Raw genomic sequence first — 27,733 nt, 5'->3', positions numbered from 1 at the left:
ACTAGAAAATTCATAAAAGCATAAAACATATTTAAATTACTCATAATTCTACCACCCTTTCAAAGATAAATACTCTAAATATTATGGTATATTTCCTGCCACTTATTTAAATAAAAAATTTTATATCATTGCATATTCCTTTCCTCCCCCACTTAATACTATATCATGGGCATTAGAAACTTTTTATAGAAAACTTAAAATAATTCCAAATATGTATTCCACTCTGAGGAAAGAAGATAGTCTCTCCTTCTAATTATTGGAGTTCTATGCTACTTAAAATTTCTCACTAATATAAATAATGCTGCAATGCCCATCACTGGGAATAAATCTTGGTCAACATTTCTTAATAGATCTTCCAGACAGATTTCTACAAGTAGCATTATAGAATCAAAAGATACATATTTCGAAACTGTCCTGTGAAGTATGTACAATTTGTACTCAATTTGTACCAGCGATCTAAGAAGTTACCTGTCTCACATTATCTCATTAGCAGGAAGTTGCATCCAGTAAGAAAAAAGAATCTTTGTTTCTTTGACAGATTAAAAACCATGGTATTAATTTTCATTTCTTTGACAAATAGTGAGATTAAACTTTTCTGGTACCAAACAGTACCACTTTTCGGAGTCATTTTCCATATTTCCACTGGCATTCTAGTATTTTCTTATGGGATTACATGAGTTTTATGATGACAGAAATTAACATTTTTGTCGGTAATTTGCTACAAATTTTTCCTAAATTTCTTTGGCTTTTACTTTGCCTTTGACATATCAAAGTTTGAAATGTGTTTCATCAATTTGGCTGTGGGGGAATTTATTACTATACTTATTTCATTCTAAGAAAGATGACACTACTTTTGAAATCACTTATTCCATTTTTTCATTATTTTTTCTGTTAGAAAGCAGTTCTTTTTGGCATTTTACTTTAAAAATGTTTTGCACAGGATAGTATTTAAAAATTGATGAGAAAATTGCCATTTTGTGACTATCAGAGTAACAATTACTTCAGGTAAGAGTTGTCAATAAACGCTAAATCAATGAAAGTTTAATGAGAAACATGATACTTACAATCTCAAAGCATTTCTCCATAGATTACTTACAACTTTAAAGAGAGGAACCTGATCAGAGTTAGTATCACCAAGCATAAGAAAACGACATCATGAGAAAGATACAACATTGCTCATAGAATATTACTGCCAAATATGCATAAGCTGAATTTAACCACGAGAAAGAGATCACACAAATTGAAGAATATCCTATAAAAAACACTGACCCTTATTCTTCAAAATGTCCATACAATGAGAGACAAAAGCTGAGATACTTTTCAGTTTAAAAAAGTATAGAGAAACATGACATTGAATACAATCCATCATGCTGGACTAGACCCTGTATCGGGGGGTGGGGGAGGGCGGAATCCATAAAGAATATTATTAGGACAGTAAGAAAAATATGAATATGGGCCACACATTATTTAACAATATTGTATCAATGCTAAGTAGCATGAATTTTATGATATTGTGGTTATGTAAGAGAACACCCTTGTTCGTAGGAGATATACACTTTGGTATTTAGGTACTACAACTTAAGTCTCAAACGGTTCAGTAAGAATAATAGTAAGGATAATAATATGTCTGTGTGTGCTGTGCATGTAAAGAGAGAGAATATGGGAATTATACAATTCTTATAACTTTCTCTAAGTCTGAATTTTTTTCAAAACAAAAAATTTTAAAAAACTGATGCTAGTCCTGTTTTGTACAATATGCACACATATAAATTACCTTTAAAGGATCCACAAGTTCCAAGGTATGTTTTAGGTATATTAAATTTGTTATCTTTGATTCAGCTGCATTAACCTATTAACATAAAAATCCAAATATGGACACCATAAATATTTAATACAAAAATGGGTTTTCCTCTTAAACATTCTACACTTAACATATCCCATACATTTTTATGTATCAACCTAGCCAGGATGCCAGTCTATAAACATTGTTTAGAAATTACTGACCCATCATAATAAGACTAGCACACGAGTCTCCTGAAAGTCTGACAATCAAAAGAGTTCACCTCATTATATGCAACTTGCATTTCTGTTTCAGCCTCTTGGGTCCACCTTAACCCACAGTAGCAATAGGAGATACAGTTCAATCCTGAGCAGCACTAAGAGACTAGGGTTAATAGGAAAAGGCACAAAGGGTATTTGTGGATAGATGATATTTGAAAAGCTGAATCCAAAGCCCCCAGATAATTATATAACAACACAAATGTCCCGCATTAGATCCTCTTCGTGCAAGTAAAACAATTTTCATAATTTCAGTTGTCCAAATTAATGATATATTTTTTTCAAAATAAAGCAACACCAGCATTCTAAATTTTATAAATAAACTTTTTATCAATTAAATAGTAGTACTGTCTCTAAGCCGAGCAATGCTACTAAACCTGGGAAAATGAAGATGTTCTTGTAGATGGACTAATTTACCAATATTGACAAGAAGTGTTAGGATATTACTATTCAGACATAATAGTAATTGATATGGCACTTTTTTTTTTGAAGCCTCCTGACCTTTATCCCCATTGCACATACAATACCTGAACTCTTCTGTGACCATATGGGTCAATTTAGAAGCAATACCAAAATGAATGTTTTTAGCCCTAAAACAAGTTATCTCATGCTCTCTTACAATGGATCTTTGAAACTAACTGGAAAATTTCAAAATAAATAAAATTCACCAAACAGAAGACAACTATCACTATTACCAAAGGAGAACAGCTTCCAAAAATAGCCAAGATGCTCTTGTACAAGAACAAGGTGGAAGGGCTAACTCCAACAAATGTCAATTTATAATAAAGTTAGAGTAACTAAGAAACTGTGGTATCAGCACAAGGATAGATAGAAAGACCAATGGAACAGAGTAAAGAATCTAGAAACAGACCCAATTACATGAGTACTTGATTTATTACAAAGGTTGACTGCAGAACTTGAGAAAAGGACAGTCTTTTCCATAAATGGTGCCAATTATGAGAGAGAAAAAAAATGAAACGTGGTCCCTTCCTCACACCACATACAAAAATCAATTCCAGGCAGACTGTAGATCTAAATATAAAAATTAAAACAGTAAAACATCTGGAATATAACAAAGAAGAATACCTTTAGTACCTTGGGTGTTCTAACTAGTTTTTATAAATTTCATAATTAATGACTTAGCATCTATTAATCACAGGACCAAACTAATGGCTAAAGTTGTTTACATCTCTCACATGGTCTGGCTTTTGTGGGTGCACAGAAAACATGTTACAAGCCCTCCAACCACAAACACCAACATCTGTGTTTTGCTTCCTACCCATAGGGGACATTTCCACCTAACAACTTCCTGCTGCCTTAATAATAAAGGCTTTTGCAATGTTCTCCCCTCATTCCTTTTGACTCCTGACCAATCCTGGTACTTTCCCATGTGACCCTGTGTGGCATGCTCCCTCCTCTCAGGAATTGCAAGTAATAAAAATCTTTTAATGGTATTAGCCTCTTTATGTCATCACTCAGTCACCTCCACAAATTAAAATGCCATGGGTACAATAGAGACATTGGGGTAGATAAAGACTTCTTAACAGGATACAACAAACACTAACTACAAAGGAAAAATCATAAACTAGATTACATTGAAATTATTAGGTTGGTGCAAAAGTAATTGCAGTTTAAAAGTTTAAAAATAATTGCGAGAGTGACGTCATAGGAATGGCGGCAGCCAGGCGCACTTTCTGAGTTCTCCTCCGGATCTTATTACAAACGGGACCTATAACCCATCAAAGAACTCTTTGCTCATCACACAGAACAGCTAAGAGACTCGTGGATTACTTGAAGCTAAGGATTACTTGAAGGTGCGCTAACTGGGCGAACAGGGGAAGGAAGGAAGGGAGCGGAGTGAAAATGCGCGGGCCGGTGGCGGAATCCAGGCCGGCGGCGGGGAGGAAATCCCGGCCACAGTGGCGGCGGCGGCGAAAACCCGCAGTCCGGGCACGCAATCCGGGCGGACAAAGAACACAGACTCCATACCTGGGCCCCTCCCCCCCTCCAATCCTACCCCCGCCCTTCCAGAGACTTAAACCAGCCCCTGAACTGAGGAGTGGTGTCAGATTACAGAGGAGCCGTAGTAGTGCTCAGGCTCTGGGAAGCCTGACAGGCAGCCCTGACCCAGGGAGACTGGGAAGTGTGTGATTTTGGCTGGGCTAGGAGAGAAGAGACTCCTCCACCCCCAGCCACCACCTTTTCTGGCCTGTGGGAAGAGGGTGACCCGCAGCTGGGCTGGGAGAGAGAAGACCCCTACATCCCCAGCCCCCACCCTTTCTGGCCTGCCTAGGGCGGGGCAAGTGCAACTGCAGTGACACACCCAGAGATCAGCAGTAAGGCAGGCGCAGCTCTGGGCTTTCAGCAGATCAGAAATCTCCCGCCCGCACCCCCCCATACACACACACACTGAAGAAGTGCCCTAAGACTCAGGAGTACTGGACACGGGGCTGGTGGTGCTACTCTCAGTGTACATATGTGCAGACAAGGGCAGAAACTGCACTGACTTTGTAAAAACTATCATCCAGACCCCTCAGGCCCACGCATTTAAGTCTGCAGTCCCAAAGTCACTCTGGGCACCAGGTGACCGGCTCTGCCTGCACAATAAGCAGGGGGCTCTTTGGTACAGCAGAGGACAACCTGGACATTACTTGGTGGGCTTAAGCCAAGACTGGCACTGCTTTTTTTTTGCTTTGTTTTGTTTTGTTTTGCTTTGTCTTTATAGCTTTGATATCTTTGCCTGTGTCAAGTGGGGGTTATCGGGTGTTTTTACATGTGAATGTATTTGATTTTTTTCTTTGTTGTTGTTGTTGTTGCTGTTGTGCTTGGTGATTTGCTTTGTTTTGAAACTGCCCTACCAGGGTCCAGCTTAAGAGGCACAAGATTCAACATATCCAGAGGCCAACTCCAGACCAAAACAGAGTACTAGAGGGTTTGACCTACAAGTCATACACCCAGAGGGAATTCTCTGCAGGCACTAGAGCCCATAGAGGCCAAACCACATTTAAGTGGTCAACCCTCACGCAGCAGAAAGCCCTGCGGGGGGGCAGAGCCAAGTCTCACAACGAGTCAGCCCAGGAGTTAACCCCACCTACTCACAAGCAAAAAGCAATTAAAGATCTTCTTGAACAGGACAATATACACAACACAAGAGTCACCTTTGGAGCACAGGCAGAGGAGAAGAACGAAGTAGTGCAAGTCAAATATAAAGGACACATACTACATAAGATAACCTAGCAAGAACTAAGAACTCTAGGGGATCTACCTAATACATCAAAACAAACACAGAGAGTCAGCTAGAATGGGAAAACAAAGATACATGTCCCCAAAAAAAGAACAGAAGAAACCTCCACAACTGGAACCAAACGAAGCAGAGGTAACCAACCTTTCAGAGACAGAGTTCAGAACACTGGTGATAAGAATGTTTAAGGAGCTTAGAGAAGACATAAAGAAGGATGTAGAAATCATAACGAACAACCAGTTAGAACTAAAGAACACAATTACCGAAATTAAGAACTCACTTGAAGGAATGACCAGCAGGTTAGATGAAGCAGAGGATCGAATCAACGACTTAGAAGACAAGGTAGCAGAGATCACCCAAACGGAACAACAGAAAGAAAAAAGAATAAAAAACAATGAGGATGGCTTAAGAGACCTCTGGGATAACATCAAGCGCAACAACATGCGCATCATAGGAATACCAGAAGGTGAAGAGAGGAAGCAAGGGATTGAGAACATATTTGAAGTGATAATGTCTGAAAACTTCCCCAACCTGATGAAGGAAACCAACATACAAGCCCAGGAAGTGCAGAGAGTTCCAACCAGGATAAACCCAAACAGGTCCACACCAAGGCCCATTATAGTTAAAATGGCAAAGCTTAAAGACAAAGAGAGAATCCTAAAAGCAGTAAGAGAAAGACAGAGGGTTACGTACAAGGGAACTCCCATAAGACTATCAAATGATTTTTCTACAGAAACATTGAAGGCCAGGCGGGAGTGGCAGGAGATACTCAAAGTGATGGAAAACAAAGGCTTACAACCTAGATTGCTTTATCCAGCAAGGCTATCATTTAAAGTTGATGGAGAGATAAAGAGCTTTCCAGAAAAAAATAAGTTAAAGGAATTTATTACCACCAAGCCAGCATTGCAAGAAATACTAAAAGGACTTCTGTAAATAGAAGAAAGATCAAAACAACCTAACTACAAATTTAAAAATGGCAATAACTAATAATAATCACTTTAATAATAATCACCTAACAATAATCACTTTAAATGTAAACGGATTAAATGCTCCAATCAAGAGACATAGGGTGGGTGACTGGATAAGAAAGCAAGACCCTTGTATATGCTGTATACAAGAGACTCACCTCAGAACAAAAGACACACACAGGCTGAAAGTGAAGGGTTGGAGTAAGATATTTCATGCAAATGGAAACGAGAAAAAAGCTGGAGTTACAATACTTATATCTGACAAAATAGACTTTAAAATGAAGAACATATTAAAAGATAAAGATGGGCACTATATAATAATAAAGGGATCGATCCAACAAGAGGACATAACCCTAGTAAACATCTATGCACCCAACATAGGAGCACCTAAATATATAAAACAGGTACTGACTGACATAAAGACAGAGATCAACAGTAACACTATCATAGTAGGGGACTTCAACACACCTCTGACAACAAGGGACAGGTCTTCCAGACAGAAAAGCAATATGGAAACAGCCTTAAATGATACATTGGACCAGTTGGATTTAATCGATATTTTCAGAACATTTCACCCCAATGCTGCAAAATACACGTTTTTCTCAAGCACACATGGAACATTTTCCAAGATAGACCATGTGTTGGGCAACAAAACAAGTCTTGATAAATTTAAGAAAACTGAAATCATACCAATTGTTTTCTCTGATCACAATGCTATGAAATTAGAAATGAACTACAGGAAAAAAAACTGGAAGACACACCAATTCATGGAGGCACACCAATTCATGGATTACTACCACGGAAATTGAATCAGTAATCAACAATCTCCCAACAAACAAAAGCCCTGGACCAGATGGCTTTACAGGTGAATTTTACAAAACGTTCAAAAAGAACTATCACCTATTCTCCTCAAGCTCTTCCAAAAAATCCAGAAGGAAGGAAGACTCCCAAACACTTTTTACGAAGCCACTATCACCCTGATCCCAAAATCAGACAAAGACACCACAAAAAAAGAAAATTACAGGCCGATATCTCTAATGAACATAGATGCAAAAATCCTCAACAAAATATTAGCGAACAGAATTCAGCAATACATTAAAAAGATCATACACCATGATCAAGTGGGATTCATCCCTGGTATGCAAGGGTGGTTCAACATCCGCAAATCAATTAATGTGATACACCACATTAACAAAATGAAAAATAAAAATCACATGATCATATCAATAGATGCAGAAAAAGCATTTGATAAAATCCAACAGCCATTTATGATAAAAACCCTTAAGAAAGTGGGAATAGAGGGATCATATCTCAACATAATAAAGGCCATATATGACAAACCCATAGCTAACATCATACTCAATGGGAAAAAGCTAAAACCATTCCCCCTAAGATCAGGAACAAGGCAAGGTTGCCCACTATCTCCGCTTCTATTCAACATAGTGCTGGAAGTTCTAGCCACAGCAATCAGACAAGAAAAAGAAATAAAAGGCATCCAAATTGGTAAGGAGGAAGTAAAATTATCATTGTATGCAGATGATATGATACTATATATAGAGAACCCTAAAGACTCCACCAAGAAGCTATTAGAGCTGATAGATGAATTTAGTAAAGTAGCAGGATACAAAATTAATATTCAGAAATCAGTTGCATTTGTATATACCAGTAATAAAACATCAGAAGGAGAAATTAAAAAAACAATCCAATTTCCAATCGCTCCAAAGACTATAAAATACCTGGGAATAAATTTAACCAAAGAAGTAAAAGATCTGTACTCAGAAAATTATAAGACACTGAAGAAAGGAATGAAGGAAGATATAAATAGATGGAAACACATATCATGTTCATGGATAGGAAGAATTAATATAGTTAAAATGTCCATACTGCCTAAGGCAATATACATATTCAACGCAATTCCTATCAAACTGCCAACGTCATTTTTCACAGAAATAGAACATATAATCCTAAAATTTATATGGGACCATAAAAGACCCCGAATAGCAAAGGCAATCTTGAGAAATAAGAACAAAGTGGGAGGTATAACAATACCTGACTTCAAATTATACTACAAGGCTACAGTAATCAAAACAGCATGGTACTGGCATAAAAAACGGAATAGAGAGTCCAGAAATAAATCCACGCCTATATGGCCATTTAATCTACGACAATGGAAGCAAGAATGTACGATGGAGTAAAGACAGTCTATTCAATAAATGGTGCTGGGAAACCTGGACAGACACATGCAAAAAAATGAAGCTGGACCACCTCCTTACACCATATACAAAAATAAATTCAAAATGGCTTAAAGACTTAAAAGTAAGATCTGAAACCATAAAATACCTAGAAGAAAATATAGGAAGAAACTTCTCAGACATTACCCGGAGTAAGATTTTTACTGATATATCCCCTTGCTCGAGGGAAGTAAGAGAAAAAATAAACATGTGGGATTATATCAAGCTAAAAAATTTTTTCACAGCAAAGGAAACCATCAATAAAACAAAAAGGGATCCTACTGAATGGGAAAAGATATTTGCCAATGATATATCTGATAAGGGATTAATATCACAAATCTATGAAAAACTCACTCAACTCAACTCCAAAAAAACAAAAGACCCAATTAAGAAATGGGCAGAGGACTTGAAGAGATATTTTTCTAAAAAGGACATACAGATGGCAAATAGACATATGAAGAAATGCTCAACCTCACTAACCATCAGAGAAATGCAAATAAAAACCACAATGAGATACCACCTCACCCCAGTCAAAATGGCTATCATCAATAAATCAACAAACAACAAGTGCTGGCGCGGATGTGGAGAAAAGGGAACGCTTGTGCACTGTTGGTGGGATTGCAGATTGGTGCAGCCACTATGGAAAACAGTATGGAGGTATCTCAAAAATCTGAAAATGGAACTACCCTATGATCCAGTAATTCCACTCCTAGGTATCTATCCGGAGAAATCCAAAACTCCAATTCAAAAATCTTTATGCACTCCTATGTTTATTGCAGCACTATACACAATAGCTAAGACATGGAAACAACCAAAATGCCCATCGGTAGATGACTGGATTAAGAAACTGTGGTACATTTATACAATGGAGTATTACGCAGCCATAAAGAAGAAAGAAATCTTACCATTTGCAACAATATGGATGGACCTAGAGAACATTATGTTAAGTGAAATAAGTCAGACAGAGAAAGATAAGTACCACATGATCTCACTTATATGCGGAATCTAAAGAAAAGATTAAGTGAATGAACTAATCAGAAACAGTTTTGGAGACAAAGAGGAAAAACTGAGGGTTGCTAGATGGGCGGGGGGGGGGTGTGGGTCGGGGGGAGGGTGAGGGGATTGGAGGGCAGTCGGTGACCACAGGATGGCCACGGGTTTGAAAATTAATCTGGGGAACGTAATTTAGTGGTTACCAGAGGGTAAGGGGGTTGAGGGGTGGGAGATGAGGGTAAGGGGGATCAAATATATGGTGATGGAAGGAGAACTGACTCTGGGTGGTGAACACACAATGTAATTTATAGATGATGTGATACAGAATTGCACACCTGAAATCTATGTAATTTTACTAACAATTGTCACCCCAATAAATTTAAAAAATAAAGAAAGAAAGAAAGAAAAATAAATAAATAATTGCAAAAACCGCAATTACTTTTGCACCAACCTTATAAGAAGTTCTATTCGTCAAAAGACACCACTGACTCAGGAGCAGTTCTCCAAAAGCAAACTTTGAGAAACTATAATTTGAGGGCAAATAATTTATTTGAAAAATAATTCCAGTAAGTATAGGCAAGGGAGTGGGGAAGTAAGAAGGAAAAGAAAGGACAGCAATACAGGATGCCTTAAGGATCTGCATTGAATACCACTGCATGTCATTATGGCTCAGTCCTGCTGGAGACCTGTCAGAGATGGAATAGAGTAAGCTTCAGAAGCTATCTCCTTAGGTTAAAAAAAAAAAAAAAAATGGGGTATTTATTCACCTACTTCTATTCGGTATTGGTCAAGACCTATTGCCGGAGCAACAACTCTAGTGTCTCCTCCAGCCAGAGAAAGTCCTCCGGCAGTGAGTTTCAGCTGCTTGCAGTAAGAGCCTTCCTTGTACAAAAGTGAATGCCAAGGGGATGTGGGTAGTACCCAACAGCATCTACTCCACAATACTGAGCAAAAAACACACTAAAAAGTGGGAAAAGCTATTTACAACACATAGAATCAATGAAGGGCTCCTATCTAAAATATAAAAAGAAGCTCTACAAATCACAAAAGAAGATAAACAACCCAACAGAAAAATGATCAAGAGGCTTGAACAAGACTTTCACAAATGCAGGTATTCAAATGGTCTATGGACATATGAAAGGGTGTTCATCCTCATTAAAATAAAAATGGAAATTAAAACCACAACGAAATACTACAATTATTTATCAACCACAATGGTTAAAATTTTAAAACTGATAATACCAGGTTTTGGGAAGAACAATGGGAATTCTCATACACTGCCAATGAAAATATAAATTGGTTCAATGATTGTGAGAAACATTTTGTCATTATTTACTAAAGTTGAAGATATGCATACCCCATGACCCAGAAATTCCACTCCTAACAATGTATCCAATAAAAAATGTGTACACAATTGTATTAAGAGACAGGTGCAAGACTTGTTTACCAGTATTATTTCTAATTGCCAAAAACTGTCAACAACTCAAAAGTCAAATGACAGGAAAATGAATAATAGCATATTCATACAGTGCTATATTATATAGCAATGGAAATAAATGAGCTACAGCTATATACAACTACATGATGAAATCTGACAAACATAATATTGACTACAAGAATCCAGATATAAAAAATATAAACTGAATGATTCTTTGTATGTAAAGATTTAAAAAGAACATGTAAAATTAAATTACAAAGAAAAAACAAGAGGTACTCTTCTGGAAGGCAAATGAAGAAAATATTTCAAGGAAAAGAATGTGTTCAACTGTGTCAAATTTTGCTGGTAGGTCAAGTATAATGAGCACTGCACTGCCAGTAACCATTGGCTTTAGCAATGCGGAGACAACTGGGGCCTTGACAAGAGCAGTTTTGGTAAAGAAGTGAGGGTCAAGACCAGATTGCAATGGGTTCAGGAGAGAAAAGGAGAGTGATTAGAGACATCAATTACAGATAATTCTTTCAAGGAATTTTGCTGTAAAGAGAAAGAGAAATAGGAAGAAAGTAAGAAGGGGACATAAAATAAAGCAATTTTTACTTTATTTTAATAAGTGGTAACAGCATGTTTGTATGTTGATGGGAAAAAAAAGTAAAAAGGGGTAAATTGACAGATGCAAGACAGGGAAAATTCTGAAGTACTGTCCCATGAAGAGGTAAAAAGTCATGGAATCTAAGGCACAAGTCAAAGGGCTGGCTGTAGTCAGGAAGATGGACAGGAGGCTTATCCATAGTAATCACAGATGACACAATGTACATTGGTAAGTGGAGATCAAAGCAGCCATCAGAGCTTCGGGCAGTTCTCTTCTGATTTCTTCACTTTGCTTAGTGAAGAAGGAAGATCATCATCAGCTAAGAATGGGATGGGGAAAGGAACTGATGGTAAGGCAAACAGACCAACTCCAGTAACATACTCCCCCAGTCTGAAAGACAATATAACAGTATCTCATTTTTCGTGAGACAAAGTCCAATGTGGCTCCGATGTATGTGGAAGGGTAACCTTCCGCATTGTCATTTAAAGATCCAGGTTCCTCCTATCTTGTAGTTTCACCACTCCTCTGCTGGATCCTCTGCAGCTATTTAGAAGAGGCAGAAAGAGCAAATTCTCTATGGATAAGGCCTAAGGTGACATTTATCACTTCTACTCACATTCCATTAGACGAAACTCAGTTACTTCTTCTGGAAGGGAGTCTGAGAAACATAGTCTAGCTGTATACCCAAAAGGTAAAGGAAACAGATATTGCAGTCACTTTCAGAGAGATGCTGAAGACTGAAGGAGAAGATGGATTGAAACAGTTTCTCAGAGCATGGAAAAGCAAGTGGACAAGGAAAATATAGAATGACTGTTGGGCAGCCTTAAGGGCCGTCTGACTACATGAGAATCAACACTGGTGATTATTAGGGTGAATAATCTGAGTGGCAGTAAGGAGCAAGGAGGATACAACTGCTAAACTCCACAGTAGGAGGAATGGGAAGAGAACAACCACCACTTAATAGGTCTGCAAAACAGCAGTCATAACAGAAGACACAGGTTTCAGTTTGAAGGAGAAGGTAAAGAATAAAGGAGATTTTGCCTGCAACTCACCTTGTGGGCCAGAGGGGAAAATGAAAGGGTGTCATAGGATGGATAAGGGTAAAAATAAAGACAGAAAATCTAATGTGCAGAGACATTTGGGAACTAGAGTCCTAAATAGGGAATAATTTAAGCGTACTAGGCTTCTTGTGGTGATTTACATGAATAGGAATAGGGTTGAGAGATTACTTCTGATGGTTCAAAAGCAAATAATGAACAACTGTTCATACAAAAGTTGCACAAACATTGAAAGTAAAAGTTGGTGGGAGAATGGTCTTTATAGAAGCAGGGAAAATCCCAAGGCTCCAACTGACTCTTTCTGATAGAAATATGGAGTTTTGGAAAGAAATGGTCTTACTCTGAGGACACATGAACAATCACTTGACCTCCATCCATTAAAGTCTGTATAGCAATGGTTCTCCACTGAAGGAAATTTCCCTATCAGGGGATATCTGGCAATGCCTGAAGACATTTTTGGTTGTTATAACTGGGGAGACTCTACTGCTATCTAGTGGGTAGAACCCAATGATGTTGCAAAACATCCTCAAACGCCCAGGACAGCAAAAGAAGTTTCTAGCGCAAAATGTCAACTGTGCCAAGGTTGAGAAATCTGGCTGTAGAGAAATCTTAGCACACAGGCACTTTCTTAAACTCTTATAGCACTGGTGATTTCCTCCCCATTGTTCTTTCTCTGTCTCCCTCTCCAACCATTCCCTACCTTGCTAGCTTTGAAGAAGTAACCTGCTATGAATCCTACAGCTGCAAGGAACTAAATGTTGCCACCACTGCATAAGCGGTGCTGAGCGCTCCAGGTGGGTATCCAGCTCTGATTAACGCCTTCACTGCAGCTGCTGAGATCCTAAGCAGAGGACCAAGCTATGATGTGCATAGCCTCAGAACTGACAGAAACTATGAGATAATAAATATGTGTAGTTTTAAGCTGCTATGGTTGTGGGTAATTTGTTACACAGCAATGAAAAAAGAAAAGAAAAAAGAAAAAAAACAAATACAGAGTCTACTTGCAACTTGCTTCTTCAAAGCCCATAGAGAGAGGGTCTCTCCATGAAGAACTGGGAGACAATTCTTTACTGGCCTTCTGCATTTCTGCATATCTTGTGAGCAGAGGCACTGATTGTTTTTGTTCTGGACAGTCTTTTCAAGGACGTTAGTGTAATGAATAGCCTTGAAAAATACCTCCTTCTAGAGCAGGAGTGTCCAAACTTTTTCAACGTTTTTCACCAAGGGCCATATGCAGTAAAATACACAAACAGCCCGGCCACTCACTCGAGGTGGAGTACTATTGCCTCACCCGGTTTATTTAAGTAAACTAAATATATTTTTGGAATTTGCTGCGGGCCAATTAACAATGGATCATGGGCCGCAGTTTGGACACCCCTGTTCGAGGGTAGGTTTGTTTATAGTCTTGGAAGATAAAAATAGTCTTCCTCCAGAATCGCAGGCAAGTATGCTTACTTCCCATTAGACACGATTCTGTTCCCTCAGCTCAGCAGTTCTCCTTGCAACATACTCCATGGCCAAATGTCAGTCATCAGGTCCTCTTCACATTGCTCTGTGGGAAATGGAGCTTGGGGAACCAGCAGGGAAAATGCTGATACTCTGGCTACTGCTATTGCTATGAGGACGTACTAAAGTCCGTTCTCTCTGAGCCAGGAGACTCATTCATACCTTCTTAGCATCTATGAAACTGTGTCAGGCTAACTTGTTCATTTGAAAGTAGGATAGAATATCAGATCTCTGATAGTTCTTGATAATACTATGCTGTAACTGCTTGTTTTTTTTTTTTTAATCTAAATCTCACATTGGTTTATAAATTCTTCTGGCTTAGAGATTTATTTCTTATAATATCCTTAGCACTTATGATGCTTGGTAAAATAAATCATTTGTTGAATGAATGAAAAAAAATCCAGGTACTACAAATATTCTATATGGCAGTCTGAAATCAATTGAAAAAAGTTTAAAGTTATTGAAAATGAAGCAAAGAAATTTGGGTAAAAACTTGAAAAAAATTTTTTAATATTGACATTTTCAAATGTCAGAGGAAAAATTTTGGACATTTATAATAAAAAACACACACATTCTTATTACAATACATTAAATAGTAAGGTCATAAGTATTGTATAGAAAGAAAAGACATTTGGGCTAATTCAAACAAGAAATGTAAGCATTAGTCTTAGCAAATATTTATTATCAGAAAACTGCATTTTCTAAAATCAATATTCTTAAGGGGGGAAAAAAACCCCTCATCTTAGGCAAGCAATTCCATACTGAAAATTTTCAGACAACATTTAGTTCATTCAGAAGTTTAAGATAATCATATAATTCAGCCAACAGAACATTTAGTTCATTCAGGAGTTTTAGTAAATCATGCAATTTAATCAGCACAGGTCTGAACTAATTTAGTAAATACTGTGTTTAATTAAAATATATATGCTTATATTAAATGAAGAAAAGAGCCTCATTTAAAATATATCTCCAGATGATTAAAAAAAACATTGACTTTTTTTTACCCTCATCTACCACTCCCGCCCCCCTTAATGATGATGGAAGGAGAACTGACTCTAGGTGGTGGACACACATGTGATATATAGATGATGTATTACAGAGTTGTACACCTGAAATTTTACTAACCATTGTCACCCCAATAAACTTTAATTTAAAAAAAGATTGAAATTAATGAATCATGTAGGAAGTCAATATATTGCTTAAGCTTCCTTCAAGTTAGTAAATCTCATAAATCTCATTTGAAAAGTATTTTTAAAAAGCCCTCACAAAGAACAGATGTTTTCTCGATTTTTTTTTCAAAAATCATATGCCTTCAATCATATATATATATATATATATATATATATATATATATATATATATATGGTATATAAAACTGAAATCAACAATCGAACAAGACAGACAAAAACTCATAGACACAGACAACAGTTTAGTGGTTATGGGAAAGTAAGAGGGGTGGGGGTGGTAGAGGAGAGTAAAGGGGGTCAAATATATGGTGATGGAAGGAAAGCAGACTCTGGGTGGTGAACACACAATGCAATAATTACAGAATTGTACACTTAAAACTTATATAATTTTACTAACCAATGTCACCCCAATAAATTTAATTTTAAAAATAAAAATAGAAGAATAGAAGTGATTAGGAAAAAACTTACAACTATGACTGATCCTCCCCAAACTAAGAAGGATGGAACATAACACTGACCCTTAAAAACCTTATGGAGCTAGTTATAGATTGCCTTTTCTGAACAGGAAAGATTCTAGATTCTCAGTTTATGGAATTACCTTACACCTAGCCCAGAGGACTTTTCTAAAATCTTACAGTCAAACTAATTACAGAAGCTGGCTAGCTAAACACATGTATTTCTCTGAGAGCTAGTTAGCCAAATGGATATTCCTTTAATATAACTGGAAATAGTTTAATGCAAAAATATGTATATTACTAATTCCTATAGATAGTACACTAAAATATAAAGCGGTATGACCGTATACTACTACACATTACATAAGTTGACAACAAAGAGACTGTTCTCAGGTATAATTTGATTAATTCTTCCCTGTAATAAAATTGAAACAAAGTCTTTGCTTACATACTGTTAAGGATTGATATGTGTTCCCCCAAAAAGATATGTGTAAGTCTATAAACACTCAGTGCCTCAAAATGTGATATTTGGAAACAGGGCCATTGCAGAGGTAATTGGTTAAGATGATGTCATACTGTCATAGAGTGGGGTCCTAATTCAATATGACCAGTCTTCTATAAAAGACAGCCATGTAAAGACACAGACACACAGGGAGATTACCATGTGACAAGGAAGGCATAGACTGAAGTTATGCAGCAGCAAGCCCAGGAACACCAAAAATTGCCAACAAACCACCAAAAGCTAGGAAGAGGCAAAAAGGATTCCCCTACAGGTTTCGAGGGAGCATGGCCCTGTCAGTATCTTGATTTCTGACTTCTAGCCTCCAAAATGAAATAATACATTTCTGTTGTTTTTAAGCCACGTAGTAGGTAGCATTTTGTTTCAGCAGCCCGAGGGAACTAATAAACATACTAACTACCAGAGTAGCCATTTCCTGCTCCTAGACTGCGTTGCATTTTTCTGTGTAAAACATTTGATTCATGAGTAAAACTGCTCCTTAAATTATTTACTTCTCATTTGAAAATATTCAAAGCAGTGGCATTTGGCAAAAGGTCATAAAGACTAGCAGTAGTGCTTTGTGTGCTTATATTCATAACTGATCAAAGTCTCTGAAAGTCCTAAAACATTTCATGGCTCTAAAAACACTGCTAAACAAATACAAAGTGGAAAAAAAGGTTAATAACACATGCTAGCAAGAGCATATCCAAAAGTAAAGTGAAGTACCTTTCATATATATTAAGAAATAATTTTAATATAAACAATGATTTACTATTAGCTGTCAGGGTCCAAACAGGGAAATGAGTGCATCCCTGGTGTAGGGGAAGCACAGCCAGAAGAGGGAGAAGACCGAGAGGTGCACAGCACAGGTGGACAAGGAGGGACCCATACTGGAGGACTGCCCAGCACAGAGTGCATGAGCCTGAACAAGGTCAGGAGGGCATCCAGACAAGGGGAGAGGGGCAGCCTGGCATAGGCTTTGGATCCCAAGTAGGCTGAGGAAAGTCTCTGCATAGGAGGGCAGCTTAATGCAGGGTTATCAATGCAGGGTTATCAGAGCCTGAGAGAGCTGAGAAAGATTTCTGCATAGGAGGGTGGTTTGGAAGGGAGCACTGCAGCACAGGCAGAGTGAGGATGGCATCTGCATAAGGGAAGGAGTGGCAGTAGTCAGAGATGGATCACACACAGGGGGATGGGTCAAATATGTTAGTACATTGAGGATAATGGGATTCAAGCTTGTCATTGTCAGAGAAGGGAGTTATAATGACAGAAAGGGGAAAAACTAGTATAAACCCTGGGATACTGGATTGAAATTGGAGGTATTGGTGTAAACTCATAGTTTTCAACTGAGTAGACAGATATAGAAATATAGAGGTAAATATGTGTATTTATGCACTCAAGCCCTCAGAGGGTTTGAGAACAGTGACAGCCCAATAGCAAAGAGTAAACCTAGTACCCAGATCTTGATTTCTAAATACCGTATCTCACTAAAACAAACGAGGAATTTTGGGTGAAATAGCTGATTCAAAGGCTGGAGAAGGGAATGTATTAGTTTGGTGCAAAAGTAATTGCAGTTTAAAAGGTTAAAAATAATTGCAAAAACCACAATTACTTTTGCACCAAACTAATAAAAGCCTGGCTCATTTTCTTGAACCAGAAAATGATAAAGTGCTCAAAGAACAATGGGTGCCTTTCCAAAGGAAATAGAGACCAAATTAAATGGGGCTTGCACTACCCAAATCTAAGAGAATTTGAGAATAAAAATAAATATTGACAATAAAGGATTATAACCAATTGAATAAAATATGAAATCATGAGTCTACAGAGATTAAATAAATTGAAAGCTTGATAAGGAACAGGATATTTACATAGTTTCAAAGTACTTCCACACAGAATACTTATTAATTACATAGACAAAAATATTACTAGTAATTTTACAGTGGGGAAGCCTGGTGGACACCACCTCCTCAAGTACACAAAGTTAACATCATTATAATGAGATATTCAAAATCATGTGCCATCTGATAAGGTGCAATGGAAAGAACACAGCCTCACTTTTACGATACTCCTGCCAAAGTTACCTGAATCTAATGATGAGGAAACATCAGACAAACACAAACTGCAGGAAAATAACAGACCCATCATTTTCAAGTGTCAAGGTCACTGAAGACTAAATAGATACAAAAACTGAAGGCAATGATTGACTCTTAACAGAATCTTTTTTCAATAAAAGACATTATCGCCACAATTAGAAAAACTTGAATGAGGTCTGAGGATTAAATGGTATCAATCTATCACTGTTAATTGCCTTCTTTTGAAGGTTTATTGAGAACGTCCTTGTTTGTAAGACATACTAATGTATTTGGGAGTGATAGAGCATCTTTTCAACAACATAGTCTTTACAATTTCAGGAAAATAAGTTATTTGTAATGCACTTACAAATTTTCTGAAGGCTTGACAGTTTATTTAACTTTCATTTTCACATTTTTAAAATGTTCAAGCCAAAAGGTCTTACACGCTTCCAAAGAATAGAGGGGGCAAAACGTATGTCATATCCAAAAATTCAGGAATCGCAATGTTTTCAACTTCTCAGTAGGAACACTTAGGAGCTACAAGATGGTGGAGATACGCCTGCCAAATTCTAAAGAAAAATTATTTCCTGACTAAAATTCTATTTTTCAGCTAAACTATCAATCAATTATGGGGGAATAAGAAAACATTTCAGACATGCAAATTATCACTTTTTCTCAGCAATGCACTGCAGAAAGTGCTCCAAGACAAGGAGAAAGTAAGCCAAAACAGAGGAACACTTGGAACACAAAAAACAAGAGATCCAAAATAGGAGAGACAGAGAGAACGATGCTGAAAAAAGAACCTGGGATCACAGCTACATAGAGAAAGGTGAAACCAGTCCACATTGGAACAGGTCAGAAGCCTATGGAAGAGACAACTTCAAGAGGTTGAAATTGATTGAGTATCCAATGTAACTGACAGGATAGTTAAAATATATTGAGAGGATATTTAAATAATTGGTGGAAATGTCTATGCCTGAATTAGTGAAAGTATACAGTAAACCAAACAAAAAGTTTTTAATTCTGAGGGGAAAACACACAAAAAGTGGGGGAACAGAGTTGGGAGTAATGGGAAGTGATTGCTAATGGTACAGGAGTGCTTTTGGGGTAATGAACATGTTCTACAATTAACTGTAGTAATTGTTATACAAGTCTGTGAATATACTAAAAAATGACTGGAGTTTATACTTTAAATAGGTGAATTGTATGCTTTGTGAATTCTATCTTGATAAAGCTATTATATTAAAAAGCAGTAAACCGTGGGATATGTGTACTCATATACAAGCAAAATGGATGACAACAATAGCAGAATGGAAGGGTAGGGGGAATAGCAGCATACTACTGGAGAGTTCTTTTAATTTCAGTTTTATAATTGACATAAAATTGTAATATATTTAAAGTGCAAATATTTATCTCTTTGGTGAGAATATTTAAGTTCTACTCTAAGCAAATTTGAATTATACAAAACAGTGTTATCAACTACAGTCACCATGTTTTACATTAGATCCTCGAGAATCTTATTCATCTTATAGTTGAAAGTTCATACCCTTCTACCAACTTCTCCCTATTTCCCCCACACCCCCCATCCCCTAGCAACCAGTTTTCTACGAATTTTTTTTTTTTTTTTTTTTTTTTTACATTTCATATGTAAGTGATATCATGCAGTATTTGTCTTTCTCTGTCTGGCTCATTTCACTTAGCATAATACCCTCAAGGTCAATCCATGTTGTTGTAAAACAGCAGGATAGCCATCTTTCTCATGAATGCAAAATATTCATACATACATACATATACATATATTCCCCCCATACCTTTTTATCCATTCATCCACTGACAGACACATACACAGGGTTTTTCCATATCAAGGCTATTGTAAATAATGCTGCAGTGAACACGGAAGTGCAGCTATCTCTTCGAGATTTTGTTTGCATTAAATTGGATACATACCCAGAAATTTGACTACTAGATCATGTGATGGTCCTATTTTTAATTTTTGAGGAATTTCCATACTGTTTTCCATAGTGACTGCATCAATTTACATTCTCACTAACAATTCACAAGGGTCCCCTTTTCTCCACATTCTCACCAACACTTATCTCTTGCCTTTCTGGCAGACTAGAGCCGTCCTACCAGGCATGAGGAGCTATCTCATTGTGGTTATGGTTTGCATTTCCCTGATGATTAGTGATGTTGAGCATCTTTTTATGTACTGTTGTCCATCTTTATGTCTTCTTTGGAAAAATATCTATTCAGTTTATCTGTCCATTTTTTAATTGGATTGTTTGTTTTTTTGCTATTGAGTTGTATGATTCTTCATATATTTTAGTAATCTATTAATAAATACAGGATATTTATTAGGATATCTTAAATCAGATATAGAATATTAATTCCTTATCAGATATATGACTTTCAAATATTTCCTCCAATTCCATAGTTGCCTTTTCATTTTGGTGATTATTTATTTTGCTATGCAGGAGCTTTTTAGCTTGGTGTAGGCCCACTAACTAGTTTATTTTTTCTTTTGGTGCCACTACTATAAGGTTCTTATACCATATGTGAAGAAATGTAATATTATATGAAGGTGGGCAGAATTTAGTTAAAGATGTATGCTATAAACACTAAAGCAACCATTAAAATAACAAAATAATGGGATCATAAAAATATACTCAATCTAAAAGAAGGCAGAAAGAAGAGGGGAAAAATAGATGAGATCAATAGAAAAAAAAAGTACCATAATGACAGATTTAAATGGAAACATATCAATATCATTAAATGTAAATGGAATAAAACCTCTAATCAAAAGTAAGATATTCTCTGATTACATGCAAAACAGCAAGTTCCAAATATATGTTGTCTATAAGAAAAATATAAAAAAACACAAATAAGTTAAAAGCATAAGGATGGTAAAGATATACCATGCTAACACTTATCAAAAGAAAGTTGGAGTGTCTACATTAATATTAAATACAATAGATTTTAGAGAAAAAATATTACTAGGGAAAAAAGAGAGTGATTTATAGTGATAAAGGATTATAAATCAGCAATTCATCAAGAACACATAATAATCTTAAATAATAACAGAGCTCCAAAATACATTAGATAAAAACTGACAGAACTTCAAAGAAAAATAGATAAAACCACAATTATAGCTGAAGATAACAACATTCCTCTCACAATAACTGATAGAACAAACAGACCAAGAAAATCAATAAGGATATGGAAAACTCCAAGAACACTATCAATCAACTTGAACTAACTGACATTTATGGAATACGCTACCCAACAACAACAAAAAACACATTGTTTTCAAATACATGTGGAACATTTACCAAGACAGATCATATTCTGGGCCATAAAAACAAGCGTCAATAAAGTTAAAAGGATCCATATTATACAACATATTTTCTCTGATCATTATGGAATTAAATTGGAAATAATTAAAAGATATCTTGAAAGTTCTCAAATGTTGCAAACTAAATAACACAGCTCTAAACAACTCATATGTCAAAGACGACATCAAAAAAAATTAGCAAGTATGTTTTTAACTTTTTTGAACAAAAAACACAACATATCAAAAATTGTGAAATATAGAGGCCGGCCCAGTGGCTCAGGTGGTTAGAGCTCCATGCTCCTAACTCCAAAGGCTGCCGGTTCGATTCCCACATGGGCTAGTGGGCTCTCAACCACAAGGTTGCCAGTTCAATTCCTTGAGTCCCACAAGGGATGGTGAGCTGTGCCCCCTGCAACTAGCAAGGGCAACTGGACCTGGAGCTGAGCTGAGCCCTCCACAACTAAGATTGGAAGGACAACAACTTGACTTGGGGGAAAAAAAAAGTTCTGGAAGTAAACACTGTTCCCCAATAAAGTCCTGTACCACTTCCCCAATAAAATCTTTTTAAAAAATTGTGAAATATAGCTAAAGCATTACTCAGAGAGAAATTTATAGTATGAAATGCCTATATTAGAAAAGAAAAGGCGAGCTGCAGCTGCGGCGGATGAGGCGGCGGACACTCAGCTGCTGCTCGGAGTAGGACTGATCGAAAAGGACACAAATGTTGAAGTTCTGTGGGTGTGCTGTTATCCTTTCACAACAGCTACTTTAAGGAATCTGCTGCTGAGAAATGCTGCCTTACAGATGAAAACAAACTTCTCCATCCCTTCGTCTTTGGTCAGTACAGAAGAATGTGGTTTTATATCACAACAGTTGAAGTGCCAGATTCTTCCGTTTTGAAAAAGGTGACTCATTTTTCTATTTTTCTGACTGCCAAAGATTTTAATCCAGAGAAATATGCTGCCTTCACTAGGATATTGTGTAGAATGTACCTGAAACATGGGAGCCCAGTTAAGATGATGGAGAGTTATATTGCAGTTTTCACGAAGGGGATATGCCAGAGTGAAGAAAATGGCTCTTTCCTTAGCAAAGACTTTGATGTCCGAAAGGCATACCTTGCAGGCTCTGTCAGACATTGTATCTCAATTTGGAATGGAAACTGTTACCTTACACACAGCATTGATGCTAAAGAAAAGAATTGTCGTCTATCACCCCAAATTAGAAGCTGTCCAGGAGTTTACCAGGACTCTGCCTGCCCTGGTGTGGCACTGATAGGACTGGACCATCCTTCACTCACACTTGCACCTCAGTGCGGATGAGCTGGAAGCCCTGCAGATGTGTCCAGGTTACGTCGCTGGATTTGTAGACTCGGAGGTGAGCAATAGATCAGACCTCTACGACATCTTTGTGAGTCTGGCAGACACTGAGATTACCATTGCTCCACTCGCAAAAGAGGCCATGACAATGGTCAATCTGCACAAAGAAATTGGTCAGCTAATTGTTCAGTCTGCAGAAGATCCAGATAAATCAGACAGCCAAGTTATCCAGGATATTTCCCTAAAAACAAATCTTCACCAACCTGGCATCATTTTCAGAAGTTTCAGGTGACAGAGGAAAGCTAGTTCTCAATTTTGAGGCACTAAAGCAAAGACGATTTCCACCAGCAACAGAAAACTTCCTTTACCATCTAGCAGCTGCCGAACAAATGCTGAAAATCTGAACATCTGATCGAGTGTATCACTGATGACTGATATAAAGCTCTTTGACCATGATTATCCATTAACTATGTAAAATACTGAAAATAACAAAGAAAATGTTGTTTTAATCATTTGAAAGTATTAAGATTTGATCTGAAAAGCACTGAAACACATATGAAAACTCTTCTGACTTTCTCCTATCTGATTAGTTTCGTGCCTACTATCGATGTTGGACAAAGTGCTGTAACTACCATAGATAACTTTATAAAATGGCCCGATGTCCTGGCGTAAGAGAAAAAAGCTGTCAAGTTCTCTGTCAAGTTCTTGTGCAAATCACAGCAAATCCGAAAGCCTTCATTATTATAAGTTCCAGTTTGTCTCGTATGTAGCCATAAATTAATGGTTTATTTTCAGAAAGCCGCCTGAAATTTTGCTTTGTATTCTTCTAGGAAGAACTTTAATTCCTCATGAGGAGCTCTACTTTCTGAGCCAAACTACTAAGTTTTCTGTAGAACTGTCTCGAAGGTCATTCAAAAGACCCTGCAGTTTCACTTTCTTGTAAAAGAAATTTTTTTCTTGGCCTTTGAACATTTTGCCTGTATGAGGGTTTTGCATAAATTTTGTACTTGAGTAGACAACTTTAATAATCCATATTTATACTTGGCAAGCTTAAGTCACCAGTACTCTTCAATTAACCCTGTTGCTAGCAATATTACTTTGAAAAAGATGCCAGTGCTTATATGGCAGAGTAAAATAAGCAGCCCACTTTGAATATAAATGTGACTGAAACAGCAACTTTATATAATTGGTAAGAAGTGTGAGAATTAACTTCTTGCAAGGGCCAAAGCCAGAGAATGTCTTCCAACAGCTTCAGTAAAAGTAACTTGGCCATATATGAAGGTAACTGTTCCTGTTTAGTTATGTACCTTTCCCATAATTGGAGACCTAAAAAATTGCAAAATAAGCATGGAGGTCTAAATTACATACTTGTTATTTTATATATATTCATGTTAATTATGAAAGATTATTTTATACTCAGTACTGTTGTCCTTAGAAATCTTACCCAGAAAAAGGTGTGCAAAAAAATCTTGTCTTTATTGGATCTTTCATTTATTCTTGTAAAAATTAAAAATAGCCTTTTCCTTCCCTCCTTGGGGAGGGGTGCATCTGAAATGAGATCTTTACTAAGGCAAATAACTTAAAATTAAATCTGCACTTTATGAAAATGAATACTAACATCTTTTTCTCCCTTGTTTTTGTATTACTACTATATTAGCTAATGATCAAAGTTGTTAAAATTACAAATTTATGATGCAGAAATAAAATGGAAATATTTTGATACTCAAAAAAAGAAAAAAAAGGTCTCAAATCAATGACCTCAGCTTTTACCTTCATAACCTCAAAAAACAAGAGCAAACCAAGCATACAGCAAACAGAGGAAAGAAAATAAAACTGATGATGAAATGGAGAACAGGAAAAAAAGAGAGAAATCAATGAGATCAAAAGCTGGTTTCTTAAATAGACCGATAAAATTAATAACCCCTCGCTAGACTAAGAAAAACGAAAGAGAATATTCCAGTTACCATCATCAAAAATGAGAGAAGCACATCACTGCAAACTTTACAAATTTAAAAAGGACAATAAGGAGGTCATTATGAACAATACCATGCCAATAAATTAAACAGGTTGAGTAAAATCACAAATTCTTTGAAAAACACAATCTATGAAAGCTCATTCACAAAGAGGTAACCTGAGTAGCATCAATTTAAGTTGAACTTTAGTCAAAAACCTTCCTACAAAGGAAACTCGAGGTTCTAATGGCTTCATTTGTTAATTCTATCAAAATAATATCAGATCTATACAAAATCTACCAGAAAATTAAAGAGGAGGAAATAATTCCAAACTTATTCTTTGAAACCAACTAATTTTATTTCAGACATCAGTTGTTTTAGGTTACCTCCCATTTGTATATATTGAATTATAAGGTGTTTCAATAATTTAAAGCAACTTCCAGTTCTCTGCCTGCCCAACAGGCAAACATTTCCTATCTAACGTTTTTATTATAAATGAACCTTTAGAATGTTATCGCTGCATTTGGGCGGTGGTGCAACTGCGATGGAGGCGGCAAAGGGCTCAGCGCACGCAGCACCTTGGCGGTGGTGGGGGCCCCTGCGGTCACAGCCCCCGAGTTGGTGCGGTCACTGTCGAGACCTCTGCTGTTCCACCCTTTGCTCGCACCAGGGGTGATCAGCTGACCAATGAACCGACTGCTGAACTCAAAGAAGTTTCTCTCTATTTGACAAAGATGGCAATGGCACTATCACAACAAAGGACACTGACAGTGTCGTGAGGTAACAGGGTCAGAACCCAACAGCAGCTGAATTGCAAGATATGATCAAGGAAGTGGATTCTGACGGCAATGGCACCATTGACTTCCCAGAATTTTTCATTATGATGGCTAGAAAAATGAAAGATACAGACAGTGAGGAAGAAATGCCAAGTCTTTGACAAGACTAGCAATGGTCCCATCAGTGTGGCAAAACTATGCCACGGTCATCACAAACTTAGGAGAAAACCTAACAGATGAAGAAGGAGATGAAATCATCAGAGAAGCAGATATTAATGGAGATGGACAAGTCAAGTATGAAGAATTTGTACCAATGATGACTGCAAAACGAAGACCTACTTTCAACTCCTTCCCCGCTAGAAGAATCAAATTGAATCTTTTATTCTCCTCTTACAAAAAAAAATCATTTACTCATTGTTTCTTTATAGCAACACTGAATGTCAAAAGCAACTTCTGCATTTACAACAACATGGATGGACCTAGAGAACATTGTTAAGTGAAATAAGTCAGACAGAGAAAGACAAATACCATACGATCTCACTTATATGTGGAATCTAAAGAAAAGAATAAGGGAATGAACTAATCAGAAACAGTTTTGGAGACATAGAGGAAAAACTGAGGGTTGCTAGATGGGAGCGGGGGTGGGGATAAGGGGGAAGGTGAGGGGATTAGAAAACAGTCAGTAACCACAAGATGGCCACAGGGTTCTGAAAATTAATTTGGGGAATGTAATCAATAATGTTGTGAAGATTTTGTAGGGTATCCGATGGACCCTTGTCTCATTAGGGAGACCACCTCAGGGATGATGTAGATGCCTGATCACTGCATTGTATACCTGAAGCTGAAGCTGAACAATAATGAATGTCAACTACAGGTGTGTGTGTATGTATGTACATGTATATTCTTACAAGAAGCGGAGTACCGCATTAGGAATAGAGACAGTGGAAATGTAATAGCTCTGTGCAATGTCAGAGGGATAATGGATGGGGGGAAGGGGGGTTCACAGTGTGAGGGATATAAATGATAAACATCTAAGTAGTACTTAGTCTTGTGCACCTGAAACTAATAAAAAAAAAAAAAGCTACTTCTGTTTACACACAAAAAAAATCTGCATGTACTGGTTGGTGGTCCTGCCCCCTAAAGATCAAGCTACACATCAGTTTTACAATATAAGTACTTGTACTACCTTAATGATAAGGAAGCACTTAGTAGGCTCTTCGCAGTTCCATTTGCTAATGATTAAATACACTGTTGGGGCTGGCTACTTTTTCATGTATGCAGCTTGACAACTGAACATAGTCAGGCATTTATATTAAAACGAAAAATGAAAATACAAATTAAAAACCTATTCAAATGGGTTCTATTAGGTTGGTACAAAAGTAATTGTGATTTAAAGGGTTAAAAATAATTGCAAAAACTGCAATTATTTTTGCACCAATCTAATAATTCAGTTTGTTAGTATATGCATAATTCATCATAACTGGTTTACTGAAGCAAACATTTAAAATCGGTTTACGTGAGGATGTGTGTAGGAAAATGGCTAAAGGATAATCTGTCCAGACATAGCCCCACTAACAGGATGGGTCCCCTATACTCCCATGGGCCCTGACCATGGTGACGGTGACACCCTGGTGGCATGCCCACATGTGTTGGTTTAGCGTTGTCTGCATTGTACTAGAGGGAAATGGGTGTCAGGCTGTCACCGGTCACACACATTTTAGAAACTTTTACCAAGGGAACATCGTTGGACTCTGTTTTTAAAACCTTCTGAACCATGACTTGGAGCCAGCAGAAGTAGGCTGTGGCTGTGGACTTCAGCACAACCACCAATATTGCTGTTCAAGAAATTACAATTTACATCCATCCCAGGTTGTAAATGCTAGTCTTGTTATTTTTTTTTCCCAATGAAAAGACCATCAACTTAAAAAAAAAAAAAGGGAGCAGAGGTGTTATCACTACAATATGGAAAGACTTCCAAAACATAGATCAGCCTTCAATGGCTTTGCAAAGTAATCAAATTTTAAATCACATTTTATTGATATACAAGACTTCTTTCCTTTTTA

At 37.0% G+C, this 27,733-nt stretch overlaps 1 protein-coding gene and 1 pseudogene across 1 annotated transcript in view; one reads left to right on the top strand and one right to left on the bottom strand.

The window, feature by feature from the left end:
• Positions 1-27,733, bottom strand: part of MSH4 (mutS homolog 4) — an 85,715-nt gene that overhangs the window by 28,390 nt on the left and 29,592 nt on the right. The window contains exon 9 of the mRNA XM_033115144.1: positions 1,775-1,849. Coding sequence (XP_032971035.1) covers positions 1,775-1,849 — 75 coding nt within the window. The remainder of the gene's footprint in view (positions 1-1,774; positions 1,850-27,733) is intronic.
• Positions 22,431-23,487, top strand: LOC117027413 (DENN domain-containing protein 10-like; annotated as a pseudogene).

Source organism: Rhinolophus ferrumequinum, chromosome 9 (assembly GCF_004115265.2).
Source record: "Rhinolophus ferrumequinum isolate MPI-CBG mRhiFer1 chromosome 9, mRhiFer1_v1.p, whole genome shotgun sequence".
In the NCBI taxonomy this organism is placed as follows: Eukaryota; Metazoa; Chordata; class Mammalia; order Chiroptera; family Rhinolophidae; genus Rhinolophus; species Rhinolophus ferrumequinum.
This window is presented reverse-complemented; position numbering and strand designations above follow the sequence as displayed.